At 36.7% G+C, this 13,985-nt stretch overlaps 1 protein-coding gene across 3 annotated transcripts in view; it reads left to right on the forward strand.

The window, feature by feature from the left end:
* The window catches only part of LOC127844397 (uncharacterized), a 34,243-nt gene extending 25,773 nt beyond the window's left edge, over nt 1–8,470 (forward strand). For all 3 annotated transcript variants that reach the window (XM_052374538.1, XM_052374537.1, XM_052374536.1), the window contains exons 7-10: nt 110–267; nt 1,419–1,620; nt 3,984–4,099; nt 8,240–8,470. In XM_052374538.1, coding sequence (XP_052230498.1) covers nt 110–267; nt 1,419–1,620; nt 3,984–4,099; nt 8,240–8,374 — 611 coding nt within the window. In that variant the 3' untranslated portion in view covers nt 8,375–8,470. The remainder of the gene's footprint in view (nt 1–109; nt 268–1,418; nt 1,621–3,983; nt 4,100–8,239) is intronic.
* Nucleotides 8,471–13,985: the final 5,515 nt, after the last annotated feature.

The raw sequence follows: 13,985 nt of genomic DNA on the forward strand, positions 1-13,985 counted from the left end.
ATGCCAAATAATCTGTTTCATATTTATAGGATCCCTGATCAGTCATGCATTTATGAGGCCAGGTATTCCCTAAGATAAGTAATGAAATACTGGTGTGAACTGTTTGCAGTGAATGAGGCTGCCAGTCAGCCAGGCCCATCTGGTAGAGAGGGTGGAGCTGAAGGGGGTGTGGCAGCTGGATGGGGCGTGCCTGGGGTGGCAGGGGCATCGGGCATTGAGAGATTCACACACACTACGGCGGCTACCACAGCGGCTGCATTACCTGATGTAATTTTCTTAACATACTTATATAGATTTCAGCAAAATATGTTGCTTGATCATGCAAAAAATAAAAAAATGCTAAAATTAATACATTTATATTTACAAGGAAAAATGTCTGAAAGGCATATGCATGAAATTTAGATTCTGAGAAAGCTAAATTAAAAGTGTCAGAGAAAGGCTTGTGGTTGGGCCTGAAGTATTGTTTTCTATTTCTTATATTGTAGCGCACATGTTGGCTCCTAAAACCAGCAATTTTAAAAGCAAAAATCTTTACAAAAATTGCATAACTTCCCCAAAAAGTTCTAATCTACAAAAGATTCTAGCTGTGAAATACACTTCATATATAATGTCAGATTATGAAAATAGTGATTATTATGATTATGAAACCATACAGGCACTGTTTGGATATTCATCAATAATCAATATTCAGCTTGCCAGGTCCATATTAAGCATATAAGCAACAGAAAATAGTGACTGGTCTGTAAACCCCTGAGTGCCTAATTAGCATTTAATGAACCAAGGCTAGTTACAGAGATAGAGACTAAGGTTCAATTCTAGAGAATAGAACCGGCAAGTAAGAAAACCTGAACCACGAGTCTTAGCAATTGGTTTGTGTTTTGTGCAGATAAACTTATCTGTATTTAACAATTACCTGATATTCTATTAATCCTAGCATTTTTCCATCATAAATCTTCATCGAACCAAAAAAAGTGCAGCATTTGTCAGCAAGAGCAAAACCTCAAATGACATCATGCATATTAACAAAATGACATCACTGTTAGTGTTATGCCCATGACATCTTTATTCTATTGATGCTGAAATCAAGCTAAGTTTGCTCATTGGGGGGTTTATATTGACAACACATGCATAATGATGGGATAAATGAAGCCATGCTCTCGGGAAACTGGGCTTTACTCATGTGCGCAATGTGTCATCTCAGATTAATCTGTACAGTGTGCACTGCCTAATCCGTGATGACACTAGGCACTTCTATGGAAATTTTCATTTAAATCAAGTAAAAACAAAATCCAGTCTAAGCAGAAAGTGTGGTCCCTGATAATCCTGTGCAGACTGCACAGGCTAATCTGGCATGACACTTTATGCACATGCATTAAGCACAGTTTTCCCAGAATGTGCCTAAATGTATAATTGAACAGAGGCCTGACATGGTTGACAACAGACTGGTGACGTTGAAGCGGGTGACGCCGGCAGATTGGGACGAGGACTGCTATTTCCACGGCAAGAAGAAGAAGTTTAAGTTTCAGTGCGTGACCAATCTCCTCCACAAGGATGGCCAGCTTCCTACCGGCCTCAACATACCCTTCTCTCTGGCTGTCTGTGTGTGCAATGAAACATTTGGTAAGTATGGCCTCGACATCCCCTTGTCTCTGGCTCTCTCTGTGTGCCATGAACATTTTGTAAGTATGACTTTGTCAAGTATGGCCTCAAAATCGTCTTCTCTGGCTGTCTGTGTGTGCAATTAAACATTTGGTCAATATGGCCTCAACATTCCCTTCTCTCTGGTTGTCTGCATGTGAAATGAATCATTTGCCACCTCAACATTCCCTTCAAACTGGCTGTCTGCATGTGCGATGAAAAATTCAATAACTATGTCTTAAAATTCACTTTTCACTGGCTGTCTGTGTGTTTAATGAAACATTCAGTAAGTATGGGCTCAACTTTCCCTTCTCAAGGCTGTGTTTTTCTTCAAGTGGCATTATCTTCTGAGCCCCTGTGCAGAATTCTAGTAGTACTGATTCATTGATTATTTTGGTGTCATGGCCAAACAAATGTTTTTAGAAATGAAATTGTTACCAATGTCATGGAACTGAATTTGTGTTATATTTGGTATGCAACATCATATTGTTGTCCTCAATGAATGTTTTTCAAATCATCCAACTGGGTCAAAAAGGCCCAGAGGTTTGGTATTTAGTTTTGTGTTATTGTAAAGTGGCCCTGTACAAAGTTTGTTGAAATACTGATCTTGGGGTCAAAACTCCCCTGTCCCCTAAGGATTAATTGTTTTACTGATGTTATGTGAAAACTTTCCAAGTTGGCTACAGCTGTGCGATGTTGTGAATGTTTTTTATAGACTCACATAGCAAAATTCATATTTTCAAAATTGTGCCCTTGTCGTCAAAAGTAGCACCAAACAATCCATCACAAGTATTTTACGACTTAGCTACAGTTTCTCTGGTGAGCATTAAAGGATCTTGACAGTCCGCTTGTTTTAACACAAGGGGTATTGTTATAACCTGTGTTGCATGTAACCCAAAGGTATTGCTGCTATTGAGGTACAACTTTACAAACATATTAGCTTGCATATAAACTTGCCACCTGTATATTTTGGTTTAGTTATTTTCTACATAAGTGGACTTTTTATGCTCCCCTAAAAAAATGTGGGGGGAGCATATAATCGCCGCTTCGTCTGTCCGTCCGTCTGTGTGCTCGTACGTGCACAATTTTTGTCCGGGCTATTTCTCAGCAACTAATGACCGGAATTCAATGAAACTTTATGGGAAGCTTCACTGCCAAGAGGAGATGTGCATATTATCAGCGGGTTATGGTCGGATGATTTTTCACAGAGTTATGGCCCTTTGAAATTTTCCATTAACTGTACATATAGTGCAATTCTTGTCCGGGATATTTCTCAGCAACTAATGACCGGAATTCAATGAAACTTTATGGGAAGCTTCACTACCAAGAGGAGATGTGCATAATATCAGGGGGCTATGGTCGGATGATTTTTCACAGAGTTATGGCCCTTTGAAATTTTCCATTTACTGTACATATAGTGCAGTTCTTGTCTGGGCTATTTCTCAGCAACAAATGACCGGAATTCAATGAAACTTTACGGGAAGCTTCTCTACCAAGAGGAGATGTGCATATTATCAGCGGGTTCTGGTCGGATGATTTTTCACAGAGTTATGGCCCTTTGAAATTTTCCATTAACTGTACATTTAGTGCAATTCTTGTCCGGGCTATTTCTCAGCAACAAATGACCGGAATTCAATGAAACTTTATGGAAAGTTTCACTACCAAGAGGATATGTGCATATTATCAGCGGGTTCCGGTTGGATGATTTTTCACAGAGTTATGGCCCTTTGAAATTTTATATATATAAAAAATTATTGTCCCTCCAATTACTGTGCCCTCAAGACGTTTCCTTTTATCTGAATATATAGTGCAATATTGTGACAAAAAAAACTTTGGGGAGCATCACCCGTCTCCGACGGTTTCTTGTTAGAATAATGCATGATGTGGGTGCTGATGTGGCTAACAGATAAATGTCAAGTTTTAATTGTGTCAAGCATACATACACATTAAAACAATAAAAAAAATAAAAAAAAATAATATATGCTTTATTCAACCTGTATAAATTGGTAATCAGCAAATAAGCCTCGCTGTGTGAAAACGGGCTTAATACATGTGCTTCAAGTGTAGTCCCAGATGAGACTGTGCAGTCCACACATGCTAATCAGAGACGAAACCTTCCCCTTAACTGGAGTTTTCCTATCAACAGACTTCTTTTAAACAAAAAATACGATAAAAGCGAAAAGGGTCATCCCTGATGTGGACTGCACAGGATGATCTGGGGCAACACTTTACACACACATGTTAAACCCTGTTTTCCCATAGCAAGACTTTTATGCTTTCCTCAAACTTTATGAATCGGTTATCAGCATATATAAATCGTACATATGCAATATTGTATTTCTCAGATCGCAAGGACTACTATAAGACAGAGAGGGACCTTGATAGCGACTGCCTCACCATGAGGATACACTTGAAGTGCGTACGCGGAGCCGGGAAAGCCACGTTTGAGCCTCTCATTAAAGTGGGTATATAGATTGAATGGGTTTTGGTCTCTCATTAAAGTGGGTATATACAATGAATGGGTTTTGGTCTCTCATTAAAGTGGGAATATATAATGAATGGGTTTAAGCCTCACATTAAAGTGGGTATATTCAATGAATGGGTTTGAGCCTCACATTTAAGTGGATATATTCAATGAATGGGTTTTAGCCTCTCATTAAAATGGGTATATACCATTAAATGGGTTTGAGCCTCTTATTAAAGTGGATACATGTATATACTATAAATGGGTTTGAGCCTCTCATTTAAGTGGATATATACTAGGAATGGATTTGAGCCTCTCATTAAAGTGGGTATATACAATGAATGGGTTTGAGACTCTTATTAAAGTGGGTATATACTATGAATGGGTTTGAAACTCTCATTAAAGTGGGTTTATACCATTAATGGGTTTGAGCCTCTCATTTACCGTAAGTGGATATATACGATGAATGGATTTGAGCCTCTCCTTAAAGTGGATATATACAATGGATGGGTTTGAAACTCTCATTAAAGTGGGTTTATACCATTAATGGGTTTGAGCCTCTCATTAAAGTGGGTATATACTATGAATGGGTTTGAGACTCTTATTAAAGTGGGTATATACAATGAATGGGTTTGAGTCTCTCATTAAAGTGGGTATATACTATGAATGGGTAAGTATTTTAGTCTTGTCCTCACATCTTTCCATCTATGAAATGTTCAGTAGATTTTACCCTCTTGCACCAAGGTTTAGTTGATTTTACTGTCTTGATCTGAGGTTTTGTTGATTTAACCTCTTGGTTTAGTAGATTTTACGATCTTTAACCAAGGTTTATTAGATATTACTGTCTTTTAGCAAGATTTAGTAGATTTAACTGTCTTGAACCAAGGCTTAGTAGATTTAACCGTCTTGAACCTATGTTTAGTAGATTTAATTGTCTTGAACCAAGGTTGAGTAGATTTTACTGTCATCAAGTAGTTTTATCCATCTTGAACCTATGTTCAGTAGATTTAACTGTCTTGATCCAAGGTTTAGAAGATTTTACAATTTTGTCGAGGACCAGCGTTTAGTAGATTTCTCTTCTTTGTCATGGGCCAAGATTAAGTAGATTTAAATGTTTTGTCAGGTACCAAGATTAAGTAGATTGAACAGTTTTTGTCTAGGACAAAGGTTAAGTAGATTTAACTTCTTTGTATAGGACCAAGTTAAGTAGATTTAAATATTTTGTCTAAGACCAAGGTAAAGTAGATTTAACTGTTTTGTCTTGGACAAAGGTTAAGTAGATTGAACTATTGTTGTCTAGCAGCAATGTTTAGTAGATTTTACAGTTTTTGGAAAGGACCAAGCTTATGTAGATTTAATTGTTTTGTCTAGGATGAAGGTAAAGTAGATTTAACTGTTTTATCTAGGACCAATGTATAGTAGATTAAACAGTTTAAGTCTAGGACCAAGGTTAAGTAGATTTTACTGTTTTGTCAAGGACAAAGGTTAAGTAGATTTTATTCTTTTGTCTATGACCAGGGTTAAGTAGATTTAACTGTTTTGTCTAGTACCAAGGTAAAGAAGATTTAACTGTTATGTCTTGGACCAAGTTTAAGAAGAATTAACTCTTTTTGTCTAGGACCAAGGTTTAGTAGATTTAACCGCTTTTGTAGGATCAAGGTAAAGTAGATTTAACTGTTATGTCGAGGACCAAGGTGAAGTAGATTTAACTTTTTTTGTCTAGTACCAAGGTTAAGTAGATTTAACTGTTTTGTGTAGGACCAAGGTTAAGTAGATTTAAATGTTTTGTCTAGGACCAATGTTAAGTAGATTTAACCATTTTAGTGTAGGACCAAGGTTAAGTAGATTTTACCGTTTTGTCTAGGACCAAGGTAAAGTAGATTTAACTGGGGTTTTTTTCTAGGGCCATAGTAAAGTAGATTTAACTGTTTTGTCTTGAACCAAGGTTTAGTAGATTTAACTGTTTTGTCTTGAACCAAGGTTTAGTAGATTTAAATGTTTTGTCTAGAACTATGGTTAAGTAGATTAAACTGTTTTGTATAGGACCAAAGTTAAGTGGATTTAACAGTTTTGTATAGGACCAAGGTAAAGTAGATTAAACTGTTTTGTCTAGGACCAAGGTAAAGTAGATTTAACTGTTATGTCTAGGACCAGTGTTATGTAGTTTAACCGTTTTTGTCAAGGACCAAGGTTTAGTAGATTTAACTGTTTTGTCTTGGACCAAGGTTTAGTAGATTTAAATGTTTTGTCTATGACTATGATTAAGTAGATTAAACTGTTTTGTATAGGACCAAAGGTTAGTGGATTTCACTGTTTTGTCTAGGACCAAGGATAAGTAGATTTAACTGTTTTTTTCTAGGACCAAGGTGTATTAGATTTATCTGTTTTGTCAGGGACCAAGGTTAAGTAGATTTATCTGTTTTTTCAGGGACCTAAGTTTAGTAGATTAAATTGTTATGTCTAGAACCAAGGTTAAGTAGATTTTACTGTTTTGTCAGGTAACTAAGTGAAGTAGATTTTACTGTTTTGTCTAGGACCAAGGTTTAGTAGATTTATTTGTTTTGTCAGGGACCATAGTTAATTAGATTTATCTCTTTTGTCAGGGACCAAGGTTAAGTACATTTATCTGTTTTGTCAGGGACCAAGGTTAACTAGATTTAACTGTTTTGTCTAGAATCAAGGTTTAGTAGATTTTATTGTTTTATCTATGACCAAACTTAAGTAGTTTCATCTGGGACCAAGGTTTTTTACCGTGTTGTCTAGGAAGAAGGTTAAATAGATTTAACTGTTTTGTCTATGACCATGTTTATGTAAATTTTACTGTTTCATATAGGACCATGATTAAGTATATGTAATCGGTGCGTCTCACACAAAAGTGTCTCTCTGCAACACTTTGATACTTACAAAGTTGTTGCTTAAAGTGATGTTATGGGCATTTAACAGTATATGCTATGTTTATACATGTAGGTGTCTATCACAACCGTTGGTTATTTTTAGTGTTTTCACTTCATATACACTTATATTTGTTAATGCAGCATCAACAAGCTAAAACAATATCCCGGAAAGAGAAAATTAATGCATTTGAATATCAAGCGTACTTTTGGTTTGACAACTGACGACAGAAATGATTCGATGTACGATGTGAATCTAAATTTAGTTTTAGTGCAGATTCGATCATATGACACAAAGACACAATTTTGTTTTACGGATCATTCGGCTTAGAGGACTGGGTAAAATATTGAATATAATATATATTTTTATAAATAACTGGTAGCAAGATGAGTTGCAGATGATTGGTCAGTTACCACATTTTAACTAACTCTTTTGACCTGTTAATTATTTTCAGCTCAATTAAACAGTGAAAAATGCCCATAATATCACTTTAAGGACCGTTTTCTTACCATCTATACCAGCATATCACACCTTAATAAGTTCATAATGCACCTACTTATGATAGTTTAGTTGCTGCTTATAACCATGCCGTATCCATGCATACAATTTTTTTTTCTTTGACGTTAACCTTGTCTCTTGAAAATCAGGTATAATGCATGACCAGCATTATATTTGTCATTTTTTCATGTCTGTGTTACTGCTTGCCTGTTTTGTTGTCACTAAATTATGCTATCTTAAAACAAACCACATAACTATGATTGCTCATGTTGTCTTAGAGAGCATCAAACAATTGTTGGAACTCAGAATTTACCTTTGCAAGGAGTTGACCCCAGTTTTTATTTATGTATGTGTGTTTGTTGTGTATTTGTTTCTTGTGTCTCTTGCTTTCTTGCTGTGTCACACTGTTTAGCCTTTGGTTTATTGCCATAAATAAAGGTCCACATGCTATAATACAGTTGTCTCCCATGCTGGTACAGTTAAAGTTACACTCGAGCAGTGCACTTTGAAAAAGGTTCTTGATGCAAGTGCATAAAGTTCCATATTAGACTGTGCAGTCTTCAAATGCTTATCAGGGACGAAACTATCTGCTTTTAAAGATTTTTTCGTTTAAAGAAAGTCTCTTCTTACCAAAGGTCCACACACACAGCCTGCACACACATCACAGGCTAATCTGGGAGGCTACTTTATGCATATGTATTAGACCCCATTTTCCCAGAGCACGGCTAACTTTGTTGATACTTTTAGGTTCTTGAAGACTACCAGAAAGACAAACAGATCACATGTGGGCTCGTGAAACTGGTGTACCACTTTAACCAGGTCCTACGCAAGAAACTGGACGAGTACACTATTTTAAAAAGGCTTCATAAACAGCCGAAGTGATCTTTTAAATAATGTTTACGTACTTCAATAATAAGATTTCAGACTTGGTTTCAGTAATTGTTATGTATTGTATGCATTATGTAACTGTTGATTCAATCATTTGTACAGTTGTCTTATTTTTGCGCCTATCTAGCCCTACCCCCTTCCCCACATTGCTCGAATGTATGACCTCCAAAACTATTGGCGTATAATAACAGATAACAGATTTAACATCTTTGCCATCAATCCCACATATACAACGTAATATTCTTCGGTAATTAAGCATATACATGTAAATGAAATTATGTTACATTTGTACAATACTATACATTTTGATTCAATATGCCCTATTTGTTTAGGATTGTTTTGGACCATACACCAATTGATTTTTTGTTTTTTGCAAATCTATCACAGGTACAAATGAGTGAAAGACAATTCATAATTAAGGAAAGGCACAACCCTTCACTTACACATTTCCTTTTAGCTCTGCACCCGTCCATAAACAAAACTTACTTGGCGGGGGATATAAAATCAACAAATTTGATTTATTATTATTCAAGTGTTATATGAATTTTAACAGCAAGAAAGCATTTGGGTCACTTCCTATAACATTTAAACATGTCTGTATTGCAAGACTGGAAGATTCACGATGTATTTACCAATTGCTTGAACTCCATTCTTATGAAAATTAATTTTTATGCAAATATTGCATGAAATCCGCATAATAATGAAATCAATGTCATTAACCTATGCTCTTTTAAGTCTAGCATAATTTAAGATCTGTCTAATTAACTATTTATATGGAAACCATTAATTAAAGATACACTTAAACATAAAACTATATCGATTTTTATTCTATTATTTTTCACTGTGTAAAACAATGATCTCTAATTTAAAACTGATATTTCCTTTAAACAAGAGGACAACATAAATTAAATGGAATACTAATATATGACTTTGTTTTGCATGTTATTTGATTTAAGTTACATTATTATTTGATTCTGCTTATGTATGTTTTTTCACCCATACTTTTGCTGTATGTGTCTGTTTTTTTTACATTGAAATAACTCTATTATAAAATGCATCATAATGCCCATTGACCACGTGTTTGAAAAAAGTTTTTTATTGGAACATTGCCAACATGTCTTTTACCATTTCGAAACAAGTTTTTAAAATATATAGTATATTAACAATTTAAATATATATATATATATATATATATATATATATATATATATATATATATATATATATATATATATATATATATATATTATATACCTGCTGTATTCTGTCACATTCACATATTAACGTGAATTAAATTGCTATATTTTTGTTGCAGTTTGTTATTTCTCTGCGATTCCGTCGCATATAAAAAAATTGTGCTCTTTATACTTGAATGTGATTGCTGAACAAAGCAACTATAATGAGCCTATCTCTGGGAAAACGGGGTTTAATGCATGTGCATGAAGTTTCATCCCAGATAAGCCTGTGCAGTCCGCACAGCTTAAGCAAGGGCGACACTTGGTATTTTATATTTAGAATGGCTTTTATTATGCCCCCCTTCGAAGAAGAGGGGGTATATTGCTTTGCTCATGTTGGTCGGTCGGTCGGTCGGTCGGTCGGTAGGTCGGTCGGTCCGTCCACCAGGTGGTTGTCGTATGATAACTCAAGAACGCTTGGGGCTAGGATCATGAAACTTCATAGGTACATTGATCATGACTCGCAGATGACCCCTATTGATTTTGAGGTCACTAGACCAAAGGTCAAGGTCACGGTGACCCGAAATAGTAAAATGGTTTCCGGATGATAACTCAAGAACGCATACGCTTAGGATCATGAAACTTCATAGTTGCATTGATCATGACTCGCAGATGACCCCTATTGATTTTGAGGTCATTAGGTCAAAGGTCAAGGTCACGGTGACCCGAAATAGTAAAATGGTTTCCGGATGATAACTCAAGAACGCATACGCCTAGGATCATGAAACTTCATGGGTAGATTGATCATGACTCGCAGATGACCCCTATCAATTTTGAGGTCACTAGGTCAAAGGTCAAGGTCACGGTGACCCGAAATAGTAAAATGGTTTCCGGATGATAACTCAAGAACGCATACGCCTAGGATCATGAAACTTCATGGGTAGATTGATCATGACTTGCAGATGACCCCTATTGTTTTTGAGGTCACTAGGTCAAAGGTCAAGGTCACAGTGACCTGAAATAGTAAAATGGTTTTCGGGTGATAACTCAAGAACGCATACGCCTAGGATCATGAAACTTCATAGATAGATTGATCATGACTGGCAGATGACCCCTATTGATTTTGAGGTCACAAGGTCAACGGTCAAGGTCACGGTGACCCGAAATAGTAAAATGATTTTCGGATGATAACTCAAGAACGCTTTTGCCTAGGATCATGACACTTCTTAGGTACATTGATCGTGACTCGCAGATGACCCCTATTGATTTTCAAGTCACTAGGTCAAAGGTCAAGGTCACAGTGACAAAAATCGTACTCACACAATGGCTGCCACTACAATGGACAGCCCATATGGGGGGCATGCATGTTTTACAAACAGCCCTTGTTGTATTTTTGGTTTAAAGAAAGTCTCTTTTTAGTGAAAATCAGTAAATGAAAGTGTCGTCGCTGATGAGACTGTGGACTGCAAAGGCTAATCTGGGATGACACTTAACGAACATGCAATAAACCCCTTTTTCCTGCAGCGGGGCTCAATTTCATGCACCATTCGTTGGTTTTGGATTTGTGGGTGCAGTGATTGACCCCCACTGTCATCGAAATATCAATGTGTGAAAGGAGGTGGCTAAGGTTATGAGTCGTGTTCTGAGAAAACTGGGCATAATGAATGTGCGTAAAGTGTCATCCCAGATTAGACTGTGCAATCCGCACAGGCTAATCAGGGACGACACTTTCTGCTTTTATGACATTTTTTGTTTAAATGAAGTATCTTTTTAGCAAAAATCCAATGTTGGCGGAAAGTGTCGTCCCTGATTAGCCTGTGGGTACAATACCTCTGCAAATTTACTAATATATGCCCCCGCCCCAAAAACAACACACACACTCAAAGGGGGCGGTATAAAGAATTGCAGGTGTACGTAAGGCACAATGTACATAACGAAGATTGTGTCAACAACTCCATTTTCACTGCTGGGTGGATTCCGCTCAAGGGTTCACAGCTGAATGTTATTTTATCTTAAAGGAATGAATTTCGCTACAACCATTTTTGCTAAGAATGGCCATTTCCCTGTGATCCAGTATATTAACCTCAAAATGTGTACTCTAAATCGTTAACGGTAAGGGCGATTTTACTCAAACTTGCTGAATGTCCCAAACGTACCGATGATCGTAAAGAAACGACTTTTCGGCGCAATCGGTATTTGCAGAATGAAGGCTCGTAGTGTGTTGATCCAATATATAATAAAGTTATAACCCATTCTTTATGTAATGAACTCACCTGAATGCCTCGCTGATATTGATTGCAATTCCATACCTGACTGACCTTAAAGCGTGTAAAGTAAGTAATTTTTATTGCGCCGTAATTGAACAGAATGATGACCCTATTATAAACAAGGGCTGTTTGTAAAACATGCATGCCCCCCATATGGGCTGTCCGTTGTAGTGGCAGCCATTGTGTGAATACGATTTTTGTCACTGTGACCTTGACCTTTGACCTAGTGACCTGAAAATCAATAGGGGTCATCTGCGGGTCACGATCAATGTACCTATGAAGTGTCATGATCCTAGGCAAAAGCGTTCTTGAGTTATCATCCGAAAATCATTTTACTATTTCGGGTCACCGTGACCTTGACCTTTGACCTTGTGACCTCAAAATCAATAGGGGTCATCTGCAAGTCATGATCAATCTACCTATAAAGTTTCATGATCCTAGGCGTATGCGTTCTTGAGTTATCATCCGAAAACCATTTTACTATTTCGGGTCACCGTGACCTTGACCTTTGACCTAGTGACCTCAAAATTAATAGGTGTCATCTGCGAGTCATGATCAATCTACCCATGAAGTTTCATGATCCTAGGCGTATGTGTTCTTGAGTTATCATCCGGAAACCATTTTACTATTTCGGGTCACCGTGACCTTGACCTTTGACCTTGTGACCTCAAAATCAATAGGGGTCATCTGCAAGTCATGATCAATCTTCCTATGAAATTTCATGATCCTAGGCTTATGCGTTCTTGAGTTATCATCCGGAAACCATTTTACTATTTCGGGTCACCTTGACCTTGACCTTTGACCTAGTGACCTCAAAATCAATAGGTGTCATCTGCGAATCATGATCAATCTACCCATGAAGTTTCATGATCCTAGGCGTTTGTGTTCTTGAGTTATCATCCGGAAACCATTTTACTATTTCGGGTCACCGTGACCTTGACCTTTGACCTAGTAACCTCAAAATCAATAGGGGTCATCTGCAAGTCATGATCAATCTAACCATGAAGTTTCATGATCCTAGGCGTAAGCGTTCTTGAGTTATCATTCAAAAACCATTTTACTATTTCTGGTCACCGTGACCTTGACCTTTGACCTAATGACCTCAAAATCAATAGGGGTCATCTGCGAGTCATGATCAATGTACCTATGAAGTTTCATGATCCTAGGCCCAAGCGTTCTTGAGTTATCGTCTGACAACCACCTGGTGGACGGACCGACAGACCGACCGACCGACAGACCGACATGAGCAAAGCAATATACCCCCTCTTCTTCGAAGGGGGGCATAAATATACAGTCACAAAAATTGTTTGTATTCAACTGTAACAATTGTTTGTATTATAACTGTATTGTGGCTTTTGCTTAAACTTTCATGGCCGAAGGATCTTGTAGGTGATAGTAAAGGCAGAAATCAAAGCTGTTATACAATGTTGTCGATTTGCAGAGCTTTTGAGTTATTTCGCTTAAGTTTTCTTCTTGTTGAAACAAGTCGTTTTCGTACACTACGAAAGTACGTTTACTGTTTTGAATGATATAACTCTTGTTTAAAGAAAGACAAAAAGTAACCCTCAACTGGGCTCTAACCAATGACCCCAGGAGTAAAAGTCTATCACATAGACCACTCAGTCCTCGTAGTATCAAAATATAACTACAACATAACTCTCCAATTTATTGAATCGTTTTGCGGTGAAACGCTTTATATTTTTCAGGTTTTTAAATCGTCAAAAGATGCATTTAATTGATATTTTAGAGCATGGCAAATGTTCAGTATTACTGTTTACTCACAAAAATTATAACTTTATCGAAAATTTGCGAATCTGAAACATTTTTTTAATTTTGTCAATTTACCTCAACGTGAAAAGGCCCCTTTAATTTATAATTTTATTCTTGTTTTTTTTTCTGGAGCTTTTTGGATCCAATGTTTACATTTATCAATTTAGAGCATTTGACGACAAACTTCAATACATGCCAAAATCTGTGAAAAGGCCCCTTTAATACATTTTATTTACATTATACAAAATAAAAATATCAATAACGATCGTGTGACGTGACAATCATGATTTACGTTTTAAACAAACATGTGGCAATATTCTAGATCCCAACGGATTTTATTGTTTACCAACAGATAAAATAGAACTCTTTTAAAAGCTTTTATGGCTTTGACAA

This window comes from Dreissena polymorpha, chromosome 9 (assembly GCF_020536995.1).
Source record: "Dreissena polymorpha isolate Duluth1 chromosome 9, UMN_Dpol_1.0, whole genome shotgun sequence".
NCBI classification, from domain to species: Eukaryota; Metazoa; Mollusca; class Bivalvia; order Myida; family Dreissenidae; genus Dreissena; species Dreissena polymorpha.